This window comes from Monocercomonoides exilis, assembly GCF_001643675.1.
Source record: "Monocercomonoides exilis strain PA203 chromosome Unknown scaffold35-1074681, whole genome shotgun sequence".
In the NCBI taxonomy this organism is placed as follows: domain Eukaryota; phylum Preaxostyla; order Oxymonadida; family Polymastigidae; genus Monocercomonoides; species Monocercomonoides exilis.
Genome location: NW_027150580.1, coordinates 528017 through 542037, shown reverse-complemented (window position 1 = coordinate 542037; position 14021 = coordinate 528017). Strand labels below are relative to the sequence as shown.

Genomic DNA, 14021 nt, shown 5'->3' with positions numbered 1-14021 from the left:
TTTGGTTGTTTTGTTTTTATCGTTTTGTTAACATGAATTTGGATTTAATTGCAAAATGATAATTTCAATTGGAAAAGTGTTCTGTTTATATTTGATCTTTTTTTGATAAAATATTTTGACATAAAACGCCTTATAAATCATTTATCAAGGGAAGTAATTCTTTTTGAATTCTCTTTTTTCACTATCATAATACATTATCAAATCATCCACATCAGGTATTTCTTCTTCTTTATCTTCTGTTTCTTCTGCTGCTTTTGCTTCTTCTATTTGCTTTTCTTTTTGAAAAATAATTTTCGACACGAATTCATTGAATTACACAATCTTTCTCTTATTAATTATCAAAAAAAGCAAGTCAATCATCAACAAATTTTTCTTGATTTTAATGGGATTGTGTACATCTCATCATTTGACTTTATAATCCTTCGATTGTATTTGTGCACACGTGAGTTTTTTCGTTCAAAAATTTTCTTTAATGGCACACTGAATGATGATTGTATCCAAGACGAGAAAGAGATGATAACACATTCAATTCTACAGATATAACTGTTGAATGAAAAAATATTTGATTTTGAATGATGAAAGACAATCGAAAAGCCGAATAATCTGAACTGTCTTCACTGATAATCTTTTTTTTTCAATTTTTTTTTCAAATATTCAGAAAATGCATATATGTAACATCAGTTTTCCTCAATGGTATTCTTTTCTTTGAAACACATATTAGTTTAATCCAACAAAATCTTTTCGCATCAGAGAACTGTTTCATTCTGATTGATAATGTTCATCCCTTCACACCTCATTTCAAATGAACAATGTGTGACAATGTTCCAATTTGTCTCCAACATTTCCGAACAAAATTTTTCACTTTCACTAAAACAAATGAACAGGACAATTAACAGAATGTCATTTATTATAATTTCCTTCAACGAAAAAATATTTTCTTTTATAATGATTTTTCATTGAAGAATGAAATGATAATTTTTAGCATCGTTCTGTAATAACTCCTCATATCCAAATCAACTCGTTGCTTTTGGCATTTGAGCTTGTTCAAGATGATATTTTGAAGTATCCATTACAATAATATATAAAAATTAAGAAACATCATGATGAATTTTGTTGTTGGATAAACGAGCAGGTGAAACAGATAAATCTCAAACTGCATTCTCCAAGTTTACTGTTTTTTCCCAAAAATAATAATTCGAAAATATTCACGTTATTATTTATGAAATCATAACTTTTTTCGGTGTGTGGATTCTGAGAAGCTTTTATTTCTTTGGAGAGGAATAATTCATAATAAAGGAAAAAAGCATGATAAATGTTTTAAATAACTATGTTTGAGTTGCAACTTTGAAAAAAAAATTACTTTTTTTGCAAGGAGAAACAACTTTTCAGATGACATTTATCTATATTAAAAGTCAACTCTTTAATTGGAATTTTCATGAGAGAAAATTGTTTCAAAAATAATCACACTTATGAAAATTATTGATTTCAATTTTGAGATTATATCTTTGTTTCTTACAATATTAGCAAGTGAAATTAACACATAATAACTTACAACTTATTATTTATCTATTTTTAAACAGATTTGAAAATTGTTGTTAAAAGTGCATTTGTGGAGGTATTTTAAAATAGCTGTGTGTCAATTCAAACAAACAAACTTAATCTGCATTGTATAAACTATTATTAAAAATCGAACAAACTTGAGCAAACACATTGGAGAAATAATGCTTTCAAAATAATCGATAAAGATAATTCATTTCAAAGAAAATAAAGAATAAACATTCAAAGAATTCAAAATTTTCAACAATCCCATTCTCACAAGAAAAAAGGATTTGCTTTCAATTTGAAGAATGAGATCACGAAATTAAAATAAATATTTTTAACATACAGATTTTTTAACAAATAAATTTTGAAATAAATTCACAAGCCAATTACAAAAAAATAAAAAAAAAAAAAAAAAAATAATAATAATAATAATAATAATAATAATAATAATAATAATAATAATAATAATAATAATAATAATAATAATAATAATAATAATAATAATAATAATAATAATAATAATAATGAATATTTATTCAAGAAAGTGTTTTGTTGAAAAAATTTGACAAACAACTCTCACTGAGGAATATTTTTTATTCATTACTCGAGAAAAAGCATGCTTTCAAAAAGGATGAGTTATCCATCTTTTATTTTTTGATTTTTGTTGATAAGAATAACCGTTTTCAACCAGTTGCACATTTTGAAAAGAAAATGTTTAACTGTTTCTGTATTTATATTTGATGTGTAAACAAGCATTCCAGTTTCGTCAGTAATTAATAATCTTTCGTTGTTATATCTAAATACAATTATACATTTTAATTAAAAACGAATTGAATTTTCTACTTTATATTTGCCGAGATTAAAGTGAATTGAAAACAGAATTGTGAACAAACAATGATAAACACAGAGAAAATAAACAACAACATGCCCTCTTCCCCCCAAAACTTTTGACCAGAAGTATGTCCATTTTTAAAGGAAAAAGAAATCACCAATTTATTTACTTCTTCTTTGGTGCAGCTTTTTTAGTTGTTTTAACATCAGACTTTTGAGCTGGCTTTTGTGCAGGCTTGGATACAGATTTTGATGGAGCTGGAGCATTTTTTGGTTTTGGGGCAGCTTTTTTAACAACTTTTTCAGTTGCTTTTGATGTGGATTTTGGGGCTGCCTTTGGAGCTGCTTTCTGTGTAGTTTTTGGTGTTCCCTTTGCAGGCTTGGATGCTTTAGTTGGTTTTACTTCTTTTGTAGCTTTGGCTGCTTCCTTTGGTGCCTCTTTTGTTGCAAGTTTCTTTTCTGTCTTTGCCTTTGAGACAGTTTTTGGTGTCTCCTTTGTTGCCTTCTTTGCTGGAGCAACTGTCTTTGCTGGGGCTTTTGTTGCAGTCTTTGCGGATCCCTTTGTTGCTTTTGATTTCTTTCCTGATTTCTTGTCAAGCTCAGCAAGCAAAATTGCTGGCAATGGAGCGGCTTTGTGTGATTTGTCAACATTATCAACATCATATTTCTTTGTATCAACTTTTTGGACAACCTCAACTTTCTTTGTCTTCGGCTTCTTTGGAGCAACTACGTATTTCTTTCCTGTCTTCTTTTCGATGCTTGCAATTTTCTTCAGCCATCTCTTTTTGGCTTCTTTCTTTTCCTTCAATTTCTTGAGTTGCAACTTCCTTCTGGCCTTCTCAATGGCTTCCTTCTTCTTCTCATTTCTCTTCTCAAGAAGCATCTTCTTGTATGCAAGAAGCTCTTTTGTTGTCTTCTTTGCTGATGCAATCTTCTTCTTTGCGAGATACTTCTTACGAGCAATGCGAAGTGGAGTGATAAGTCTTTGGATCTTTGGTGCCTTTGATCCTCCCTTTGGCAACTTCCTACGGATAACATATTTCCTCACATCAGCTGTCTTTGGCAATCCGAAGAGTTTGCGGATGTTTCCAGCTCTTTTTGGTCCGAGACGTCTGGGCCTTGGCTTGTCTGTGATTCCTTCGATATCCTTTGGTCCTTTCTTTGTGATCACCAAATCCAAAACGCAGATATCGTTGGACACGATACATCCACGAACAGACTTTCTCTTTCTCTCCCCCTCCCTGCGTTCACGGAAGCATTTATCACCTTATCACAGGAAAAAACCATTACAGATTGCAAAAACATTCTTTGAATTAAAAATCTGTAATGATATCAATACCTTTCTTGAGGATGATGCGAACTCGATTTGCGGACAAAATGCCTTGTTTCATTGGAAACCCCTGCTTGTCATTTCCACCAGAGATCTTGAAAATGTATCCTTTGAATTCCTCGCCCAAAGCACTTCCATCAACTTCCTGGCCCATCTGTTTCTCCATGAAGATATGTCTTCAAGAATTAAAAAGAGAAAAATAAAATGTTCATTTTGTGTTAAAAGTAATTTGAGAAATGTAACATACATCTTCTGCTCATCGTTGATCTCAATCAACTTTTGCTGTCCAGTAGCTGGATAAGAAATATTAAGCTATATATAAAACACGAATTTAAAACATTTATTATTTTGCAATCAATTATAAATTATAAATGTTCTTCTAACTTTCATTTCTCAGCAAATATAAAATGATCGTTTTCGATCTGAACCCGCAATTTTATTTGATTCAAAAAAGTTTAATTAGAAAAAGAAAATTTTTCTTTTTCAAATTTGCAAGGATTAAAAAAAAAAAAAAAAAGAAGAAGAAGAATAAAAAGAAGACAAGCAAATATTTATAACAACATCAATTTTTTGTTCTACAAAGATCATTAAAAAAATATTAAAAAAATAACTTTATAATTCAAAGCTATTGATAAAATTCAAAGCAAAACAAAAATTGAAATATATGAAGTGGCATTCCATAAATAAAAATTGTGGATTTATTATGAAATGAATTTTCAATCTTCTTGAATGTCCATTTTGCCTTCTGAAATGTCTTCTTTTGGCTCTGTCGGATGTGCTGGACCATCGTCATATCCTGCTCTTGGAAGTCCTTTTCCTGCTCCAAGAATTGCATCATCACTGGTATACGGCTTTTCTTTTAATGCCTTCAATCTAATCAAAAAATAAAATTTGAAAATATTTTTTTCAAAATATATCTTCACTGATAAAACCTTCGCTTGTGCTGCTTTGTTCTCTTGTGATCAAGTAAAGAACGCTCATCAATGAAATATCGCGAACATGTTATACATAAAACTATTAAAAAACACAATATTTTAACAAATAATTGAAATAAATAGAAGAATAAAAATAAAAAAATACATTGTCTATCATCATCAGGGTTTATTTTAGGTGGTGCTTTTCCTGAAATATGCAGAATATAAACAAATATAATATCAAATATAACAAATTCAAAACAACAAATTATGAAACCTTTTTCAACGTCTGAATGCACAAGGTCAAGATCTCTTGAAAAATATATAGCACGTTTTGCGGTTTTATGACCGCTAGTTTTGCAATGCTTTCGAGAACGAGCGTTTCTACCCATTCTGATCTCTTGTGATATAGTTATTTCTCAATTTTTTTATGCTTGTGGGAAAATGCGATCATTTATTTATTTGTTCATATGATTTCAAGCTTTTACCAAAGTCAACAAGAATACAACGATGAAGAAGTTAATCTAGAAGATTATAAAGATTTTATATTGACGATGCAGACCCTCTCTAAAACTAGATTAAGCATGCAAATTATTGACCGCCAAATACAGATTAAAGCAGAAGAAGCGCATCGTAACAGTGTACTGTTATCTCGAAAAGTTTTAAGAAACTACGATGCATTTTGTTTGCAACCATTGAAATTTCATTTTTAAAAATTTATTTATTTTTAAAAATAAATTTATTTAATAATTAAATATCCATGAAGTGACTGCTATGAGAAAGATACAAGAAGTGTCAACCGAGCTGAACATTGTTAGAACATCTGTGCAGGCTAGCCGAAATGCTTTACATGATGCTGATGATGAATTCTATACCCACAGTGCTGAAATTTCCAAAAAGTATCACAGAAAAGAGCATTTGACTGTTTGCGTTTCAATTTAAAAATTTATATTTGACAACATTATTTTTTGTGTGTTGGTTTGTAATTTTGTAGGAATGTCTTGAAATTGTTGAAAAATTGATACAACTTCGTCTAATTGAGAAAGAAGTTCAAGATTGCTTATTAAAACGAGATTACCATGCGGTATTTACAATTAATTTTAGAGCCGTATTGCTTGACATTTTTTAATACAAAAATTATATTTATCTCACAGGGGCTAGAAGCTATTTTACGTTGCGCATCATTCAGGACCCTTTTTAAGGAGTTTACATTTTTGCGCTATTATGAAACAAAGCTTGTGGTATGTTCGCACTGTTCCGTTTTGATATATTATCGTATTTTAATCCACATTTGCTTGCATTATATATTTTTCATTTTTTCCGTTCATTATCTAATTTTCTAACAATTGTTATTTTTCTTCAACTGAGGAAAATGCAACAAGAATGGTAAATCACATGCAGTACATGCTTGCTGACGTTTGCAACACATTCAATGAGCATGATTTTTTATCTGTTATGGCCGGGTTTGAAATCAATTTATTTTGACCAATCGAATATTTATTTATTTATTTATAAAATTTATAAATTAATTAATTTAATTTATTTAATTAATTTATTTATTTGAATTCTTTCCTTTTATTTTTTTTATAAACTTTTTGAATATGCTTAATGAAAAATCAGTTTCGAAGATGTGAAAAAGCTTCCTTTCCAAATTGATGTCTCGCTCAGCATCGATCCCCAGGATCACTTTAAAGTTTGCTGCATTTTATTTTATTTTATTTTATTTTCAAAATATTATTTGTAATATTCTTTAAATTAAACTTTTTCTTATTTATTTATTTATTTTTTAAAACCTCCTTCTCTCCTTTCATACCAATTCTGCGTCTTATCAATTCCTTCACTTTCTTCAAAAACTGTCAATAAACAAACAAAAAAATATAAAAATTATTTTTTCACCAATCATCACAAAACTAACAATTGATTTGTCAACCCAATCATCCAAGAACATCTTCATCACAAGGCTGAACAAGGACGCACACGACGCGACATTCAATTTCTTGAAGGTTTGTTGATGAGAAATGAAAATGAATAAAAATATCAAAAAAAATATGAAAATTCTTCTTCTTTTGTTTATTTTGAGAAATAATAAGAAAAGGTTAAAGAAAAAATATATATGAAAAAATGTATTTATTTGTGATCATTTTCATTTCGAAAATTCCAACATTGTTATGGACACAATTTTTAATATGTCATTATATATCTCTTTCTCTTTCTCTTTCTTTCTTTCTCTCTCTTTCTCTCTCTCTCTTATTTTCATTTCAAACATTTTCCCTCTATTTATACCCTTTTCTTCTTCTCATCCACATTCTCTCATCCGCAATCAGGCCAACGTTCCTTCTTCTTCTTCTTCTTCTCCTTTCTCCTCCTCCTCCTCCTCCTCTTCCTCTTCCCACCCCACTCCCCTCCACCGCTCCGAGTTCAGCGACCTCTGCTCCTCCGTCCCATCCCGCCTCTTCCCCCAGTTCATCCAGGCCCTCCTCCTCGCTCTCTGTGAGCTCCTCTTCGCCTTCCACCGCATCCACATCGCCGCCATCACCCACCAGCACCGCTTCTCCTTTGGCCCTGTCCTCGCCCATTCCCTCGCTGCCTGGCGCATCGACCTGTGGGACCTGGTCCAGCGCAAATTGGCCAACGCCTTCGCGGCTGCTGCCCCGTCCATTGCGCAGAGGGAGAAGTTTGCCTCACTCTGGGTGCTGCTGGGGAGGTTCGGCGCGGTTGGGGACCTGTTCAGTGGGGGGACGGAGGTGCTGATGATGACAGAGAAGGAGAAGGAGGAGAGGAAGAGGGAGGAGGAGAGGAGGAAGGAGGAGGAGGCGAGGAGGGAGGAGGCGAGGAAGAGGAGGAGAGAGAAGAAGAGGAATATGGAGGAGAAGAGGAGAAGAAGGTGCTTTGCGAAGGAGAATGGGGAGGCTGTTAGCGAAGAAGAAGAAGAAGATGATGATGATGAAGCAGACAACGATGGAAAAGGAAAGAAAAAGAGAAAAGGAAAAGGAAAAGGAAAAGTTGAAGTGAATGCTATAAACAGAGAGAAAGAAGGAGAAGGAGAAGGAGAAGGAGACGAAGGAAGAGCAAAAGAACCGAATTCAAGTTCTTCTTCTTCTTCTTCTTCTTCTTCTTCTGCAGATGAAAGTACCGATGGAGAAAACAACAATACATCCAGCGGAGATGAGCAAGCACCAAACAGTTTAGAGGGAAGTGAAGGAGAAGAAGGAGAAGAAGGAGAAGAAGGAATAAAAAGAGAAGGAAAAGAAAGAGAAAATGAAGAAGAAAACGAAGAAGATGAAGAAATCGACGACGAAAGCGTCGAAGTCGACTACATTCCTCGTGTCACCCCACCTTTTGGTCGGTTTGGCCGCTTCTCCACACAGCTGATGCTTCTGATGCAGCAGCAGGCGAAGCGCTTCTTCCTCGCCTTCCAAAAGGAGCAGCTGAGCTGTGTGAGTGAATGTGCAAAGGGAGAAGTGTGGGAGGTGTATCCAAAACCGTTTGAAACCACACGATTTGTGATGAAGGCGATTGAGCTGGGGGACGAGGTGACGGAGGAGTGGAGGGACACGATGCTGGTGGTGGAGGAGAAGGAGATGGAGCAGATGCAGTTGCAGATGGAGGGAGGAAGTGGAGAAGGAGAAGGAGAAGGAGAAGGAGAAGGAGAAGGAGATGTTGTTCAGAAGACAGTAAATGATGGAAGGAATAATAATAACAACAATAGAAAAGGGAATGGCCGGGTGAATGCTGATGGTGTAACGACGAACGAAGGAGAAGAGGAAGAGGAAGAAGAAGGGGAATCCGAATATGAAGAAGTGAGTGAAGAATACGAAGAAGAAGAAGCAGAAGCAGAAGAAGCAGAAGAGAACATTCAAGGAGGAAGAAGAGGAGCCACAGGGAGCATTGCCAATGAACAGCCGATGCCTCTCTTGCCTCCACTGGATACAGTCACAATTGACAAGGACGGGGCGCTTGTGAAGAAGCCTGCCTTGTCTGTGAGGGGAATGCCAGCTTCATCTGCAGTGGCTGCTGCATCATTGGCAGGAGGAAGAGGAAGAGAAGGAAGAGGAATGGGAAGAGGTTCTGTTGCAATTGGTAGTGGAATCACTTCTTCTTCTTCTTCTTCTTCTTCTTCTGCTTCTTCTTCTTCTTTTGTGCCAGCGTCGCTTGTAGACTCAGCACATCCAGCGATTCGTCTGTTTGAGCAGAAGATCAGCTCATACGGCAACCCATTCACAACAGCAGTAGCTACTCCCTTTGTTGTATTGGCTGCTCCTTCTTCTTCTTCTTCCTCTTCCTCTTCCTCCTCCTCTTCATCATCATCATCATCTTCTTCTTCATCTTTATTGCAATCTCCGTCTTCCCTCACCACTCGCAACGACAGCCGAAGAAGAGCACATTCACCAACACCTCCGACTTCTCCTTCGATGCACTTGGCGCCTTCACTTCACTCTCCTTCTCTTCTTTCGCCTTCTTTCTCTTCTTCTTCTTCCTCTTCTTCTCATCCTTCCTCAGAAAACAGCACTGAAGATGGACAGCTTATGAACAGAGATTCCTTCATCACTCAACCTCAACCTCAACCTCAATCAAATGCATTGACCAGTGGCAAATCTCTTTTATCTTCCCTTTCTCCTTCTCCTTCTTTCCCTCTTTCTCTTTCCCCCTCCCCTTCTCCTTCTCCTTCCCCTTCTCCTTTGCTCTCCTCCTACCACGTCTTCACCACCCTCAGCTATCGTGTCCTTGACACCTCCATCCAGTTCCTCCAACTGATGGTTTCCTTCCCTGTGCTGGCACCCGACATCCTCTACGCAGTCTCCCAGCTCTTCCGCATCTTCCATTTTTCTGTCTCTTCCCTCTTCGCTTTGCCCACCGCTGCGTTTATTGCTCCTTCTCGTCCTCTTTCTCCTTTCTCTCTGCCTTCTCATGTTGCTCCGCATATTGATCATGCTGGATTAGCCACGTCTTCTCCTTCTTCTTCCTCTTCTTCTTCCACTTGGACAGCTTTCACGTCTTCTTCTTCTTCTTCCTCTTCTTCTTTTGCTTACAACACTGTATTCACTCAGAACGCGAATGAAATTGCGACTTACAGCCAGCTCTTTTCAGCACTTAGAACTCAGAAATTCTCTCTTCTTTCTCCTTTTTCTGCGTCTTTGCTTGCTTCGCCTTCTCCTTCGACTTCTCCTTCACCTTCTCCTTCCTCCTCCTCTTCTTCTCCTTCTTCTCCTTCTCCCACTCTTCCTCCTTATGATAGCTTAACTCCATCTTCAGGTGCTCCCCCTCAAACTTTATCTTCATCCAACGTGTCAACATTTGTTCCTCCTTCTTCTGCTTCTCTCTTCCCTTCTGCGTCAAACGCATCTTCTCCTTCTCCTTCTTCTTCTTCTTCTTCTTCTCCTTCTCCTTCTTCTTCCTTCTCTTCTTCCTCTCAACCTCAACCCCAGTCTCCCTTCTTCCCTCCCAACCTCACCCTCACCGCCTTCACCCCACCTGTCACATCTTCTCTTTCCCTCCCTCCTCCTTCTTCTCCTTTCTTCGACTTGCCTTCCCTTCGCCTTCCCCCAGGAGTCTTCCCCCCTTTCCTCCTCTTCTTCCCTGTTCCCCTCGCTCGCTTTCTTGTTCGCGAATTCCTCCATCTCTCTTGTCCTGTCGTTTTCCCCCTCTCTTCCTCAATGGCTGCCTCCCTCGCCCCTTCCCCTATCCCCCGCCCTACTTTCTATGGCGCTTCTCCTATTCGTTCTTCTTCTCGCTCAAATGCTTCTTCTTCTTCCTCTTCTTCCTCTTCCTCTTCCTCCTCCTCTTCTTCTGCTTCTTCCTTTTCTTCTCTCTCTGTCTCTTCCCTCAAGCCCCCCCTCTCTCCAACCAGCCGTTCTCCGCCTGCTGTCTATGCAACATCACCGCCTGTTTCGAAGAGAGTCGCTGCTGCTCACACACGCGCCATGTCTGATGTGTATGGAATGAAAGGAAGTAACAGCAATAGTAATAGTAGTTATAGTAATAACAATAATGTTAGCAGTAATGTTGGAGGAGGAGGAGGAGGAGGAGGAGGAGGAGGAAGCGGAAGAGGAGCAATAGGAAATCCACCAAACATCAGCGTCAGCAGCAATAGCAACAACAACAACAGAGAAGAAGACAGACTTTCTGCTTCGTCACAGCCGGCATCACATCGTTTGTCTCTTTCTCCTTCTCCTTCACCTTCCCCTTCTTCCTCTTCTTCTTATTCTCCTCCTGTCTCTCCGTCTGCCAGTCTAAACGAAGCACCGATGGGGCGGATGGTGTTAGAAGGTTCAGGTGTGTATGAAGGGGAGAAGAAGATGGGGCTGTTCCAGCGGATGAAGAAGAAGCTGACGAGAAACAAAGAAGACGGAGCGGAAACGATGTCACAAGGGAGTGAGACTGCGACGTCTGATGAGTGGGGCAGTGAGAGAGGGAGCAGAGGGAGCAAAACAGAGATGGGAGGAGGAGGAGGAGGAGGAGGAGGAGGGTGGAAGGAGAAGGGCAGGCTGGACTGGAAGACGTCGCAGGAGATGGGGAATGCGATGGCGAATGCACAACTGACAGAGGCAGATGGGTCGCTGAGGATGAGGAGCGATGGAAGGATGGACTATTTGAGCGAGACAAGAACCGCTGAGGAAGAGGAAGAGGAGGAGTATGAAGGGAGAGGGAGGGAGAGGGAGAGGGAAAGAGAGAGAGGAGGGATAATTGCAGGAGGAGGAGGAGGAGGAGGGAATGGAGGGTTTGGAAGCATCAGGGGAAGAGGAGGAAGGATGATGGGCGATAGAAGCGGAGGAGGAGGAGGAGGAGGAGGAGGGGGAAGTTTGGTTGGCAGTGCTGGTTCTGTAGCGATTGGAGGAGGGAAGAGAGGCAAAACGAAAAGTGGAGACGGGTCGAGTGGAAGCAGCGTGATGAATGACATCGAAAAGGGAGTGTCAAAGTTCTTTTCATCGGTGAAGGAGACATTCACTTCTTCTTCTTCTTCTTCTTCTTTCTCTCCTTCTTCTCCTCCACCTTCTGCTTCCCCACTGGGACTAAGTGGATATGTGAATTCACCCGCACTTTTATCATCATCATCATCATCTTCCTCTTCTTCTTCTCAACAACAACGCCAATCTTCTTCTTCTTCTTCTTCTTCTTCTTCTTCTGTTTCTGCTGCAGGAAAACAAGGCGATGGGCCATTGGAAATACCCTTTGGCGTGGCGATTCCTTCGACATACCCACAAAACAGCCCTCTTTCACAGGAATTCACGATGGAGTCGATAATCCCTGCACTCACACTCAGAGTATGGATATTTGCTCATTTGATTGAATGCGAAGAACTTTCTTTCTCTTTCTCTTTCTCTTTCTCTCTTTCTCTTTCTCTCTTTCTCTTTCTCTCTTTCTCTTTCTCTCTTTCTCTTTCTCTTTCTCTCTCTCTCTCTCTCTCTCTCTCTCTCTCTCTCTATTTTTATTTTATTTTATTTTATTTTATTTTTATAATGTGGATTTGTTCTATATTTTTTGAAAAACGTTTATTTCATTCATTCCTTTATTTTTTTGTCCTTCATCTATTTCTTTCTTTCTTTCTTTCTTTCTTTCTTTTTCTCTCTCTCTTTCCATCTCGTTCTCCTTCCTCAGTCCCCCACAACTGTCAATCAACGACTTGTTGCCTCAGAAGCACTAGCCACACTTGCTGCTTATATCTCTTCTCTGAAGTCGTTTTTCCTGCCATTTCTGACGCCTGCTGATCAGAAGGCGCTCCACTCCTCTTTTTTCGATTCACTCATTGAGAAAGCTCAGGAAATAAGAGCGGTTTGTGTTTTTGAAGATAAATAGAAAATGAAAAATTTTCATTTTTTTTTTTTTTTTTATTTTTTTTTATTTTTTATTGAAATTTGTTTATTTGAGCAAATTATTATTATTATTTATAATATTTATTATTTCTCTATTTTATTATGTGAATATAACATATCAATGTGCATACAGATTATCTATCATAACATCGCAATTTCACTAATAAATCTCGAAAAGGTACCAATTGAAATCGAGCGCATAAGGTATGAAGCCACTTTTTATTTTAACTGTTTATCTTAATTTAAACAATCTTATAATTTGTTTGTTTATTTCACTTATAGTTGGAATGTTCGTGATATGACAACTGATTGCAATAACTATGTAAGAACAATAACAACAGAATTCTGCAAATTTAAAGAAAAGCTGGATCAAGTTACAAAGTCGTCTGAGATATTGTCAAACAGAGACTTGCTACCAGAACAGTTTAGCTTAAATTTCAAAAAATGTTGTTGGCAGAGTGCATTGGAACATATGGTTGAAGTTGTTTTGGAAGGGTTTGTTAAAAAGAGACAAAAGAGAAAATTTTTAATAACAAAAATGAAATGATAAATTTTGTTTCGGTATGGGGTGTTAGCTCAATTGGTAGATCGCTCGCTTCGCATGCGAGAGGCAGCGGGATCGAAGCCCGCACACTCCAAACTTTTATTTTTCCATTTTTTGTTTTTGAGATTTTTAATAATATTAATTTTTTTTCATTTTCGTTTTTATTTTCATATAGGTATTCGAGGATAAAGAAAATATCACCAGCTGGAAGAAACATGATGGGAATTGATATTGCATCAATTGAGGTTTGTTTCCAATGTTTTGTTTAAATTTTTAATTATTTTTTTATTCAAAAATTATCAACAAAAATTTTTTAGAGTTCACTGAATTCTGTTGCCCCAGCAGATGTTAAACCTTTGTCAGCTAGACTAACAAATCTTAAGAGCTTTTCACAAGTTATCACATTCATGGATTCACCATTGGCAATTGAGGAATGGGTTCTTCAAAATCCATATTACCAAGTTTGAAAATAATTTTTGAAAAAGTTGATAATAATTTCTTTTTATTAATGAACTTTTGTTTAGCCAAAGCACTACCACACCATAGTTGCTCTTAGTCCTCTTTCTGAAAAGAGAGATATGAAAAAAGAAATAACTTCACTTCACCAATCAATTGATAGTGCATGTCAGGGCATGAAATTGAAAGATACGCACAGAATTGTTCAACAAGATAATTCCCAACCTTCTAAATACATGTTTCCTGTTTCATTAACTCACAACTGTCCTTCATTTCCTCCTCTACCAATATTCATTTGGGCAGATGAATGAACTTTGTTGTTAAATTTTGAGAGAATTCTAACATTTCATCTCTGTATATTATTTTGTGTTTTTTTTTTTCGTTGAGGAAAAATCAAAATTAAAGTATTTTTATGTGTATGGGAGTTTTTCTTTTTATTCAAAAAATAATAATTTTCTCCATTTGCTCGAACATGTCGCGGTGATGTATCAATCAAAATACATCTCATTTCGATGTTCTTCGCCTGAGCTTGAAACTGATTTTTTATTTGATTGCACTCGAGTTGTTTCTTCAAAAATATCAAATAAATCATC

At 36.9% G+C, this 14021-nt stretch overlaps 3 protein-coding genes across 3 annotated transcripts; 1 reads left to right on the top strand and 2 right to left on the bottom strand.

The window, feature by feature from the left end:
- Nucleotides 1-2303: 2303 nt before the first annotated feature.
- MONOS_5472 (putative 40S ribosomal protein S6-1) lies at nt 2304-4128 on the bottom strand. The gene is made up of 4 exons (XM_067875622.1): nt 4088-4128; nt 3951-4015; nt 3713-3879; nt 2304-3639 (listed from the first exon to the last, which is right to left on the bottom strand). The coding sequence occupies exons 1-4, from the start codon at nt 4091-4093 to the stop codon at nt 2540-2542; spliced, it is 1338 nt and encodes a 445-aa protein (XP_067723931.1). The 5' UTR covers nt 4094-4128; the 3' UTR covers nt 2304-2539.
- A 123-nt stretch (nt 4129-4251) lies between these two features.
- Nucleotides 4252-5022, bottom strand: MONOS_5471 (putative bud site selection protein 20). The gene is made up of 4 exons (XM_067875621.1): nt 4895-5022; nt 4784-4825; nt 4636-4717; nt 4252-4576 (listed from the first exon to the last, which is right to left on the bottom strand). The coding sequence occupies exons 1-4, from the start codon at nt 5007-5009 to the stop codon at nt 4420-4422; spliced, it is 396 nt and encodes a 131-aa protein (XP_067723930.1). The 5' UTR covers nt 5010-5022; the 3' UTR covers nt 4252-4419.
- A 65-nt stretch (nt 5023-5087) lies between these two features.
- MONOS_16848 (Vps50A, component of EARP (endosome-associated recycling protein) complex) lies at nt 5088-13841 on the top strand (the record flags this gene model as incomplete). The annotated part of the gene is made up of 14 exons (XM_067869716.1): nt 5088-5301; nt 5384-5541; nt 5612-5701; nt 5772-5858; nt 5986-6080; nt 6238-6310; nt 6561-6620; nt 6942-11879; nt 12214-12387; nt 12562-12632; nt 12711-12923; nt 13148-13217; nt 13290-13433; nt 13497-13841. 14 exons carry the CDS (start codon nt 5088-5090, stop codon nt 13737-13739), a joined length of 6630 nt encoding a protein of 2209 aa, XP_067723929.1. The 3' UTR covers nt 13740-13841.
- Between the last annotated feature and the right edge of the window lie 180 nt (nt 13842-14021).

Bases quoted from the DNA above. Each gene is read 5' to 3' on its own strand.
- MONOS_5472 (XM_067875622.1), bottom strand. The intron at 3,880-3,950 runs GTATGTTACATT...TAATTCTTGAAG, and splicing joins ATCAACGATGAGCAGAAGAT to ACATATCTTCATGGAGAAAC. The intron at 3,640-3,712 runs GTATTGATATCA...TCCTGTGATAAG, and splicing joins TCGCATCATCCTCAAGAAAG to GTGATAAATGCTTCCGTGAA.
- MONOS_5471 (XM_067875621.1), bottom strand. From the start codon at position 5,009: ATGGGTAGAAACGCTCGTTCTCGAAAGCATTGCAAAACTAGCGGTCAT. The intron at 4,826-4,894 runs GTTTCATAATTT...TGCATATTTCAG, and splicing joins GCATTCAGACGTTGAAAAAG to GAAAAGCACCACCTAAAATA. The intron at 4,577-4,635 runs GTTTTATCAGTG...TTTTTTGATTAG, and splicing joins ACAAAGCAGCACAAGCGAAG to ATTGAAGGCATTAAAAGAAA.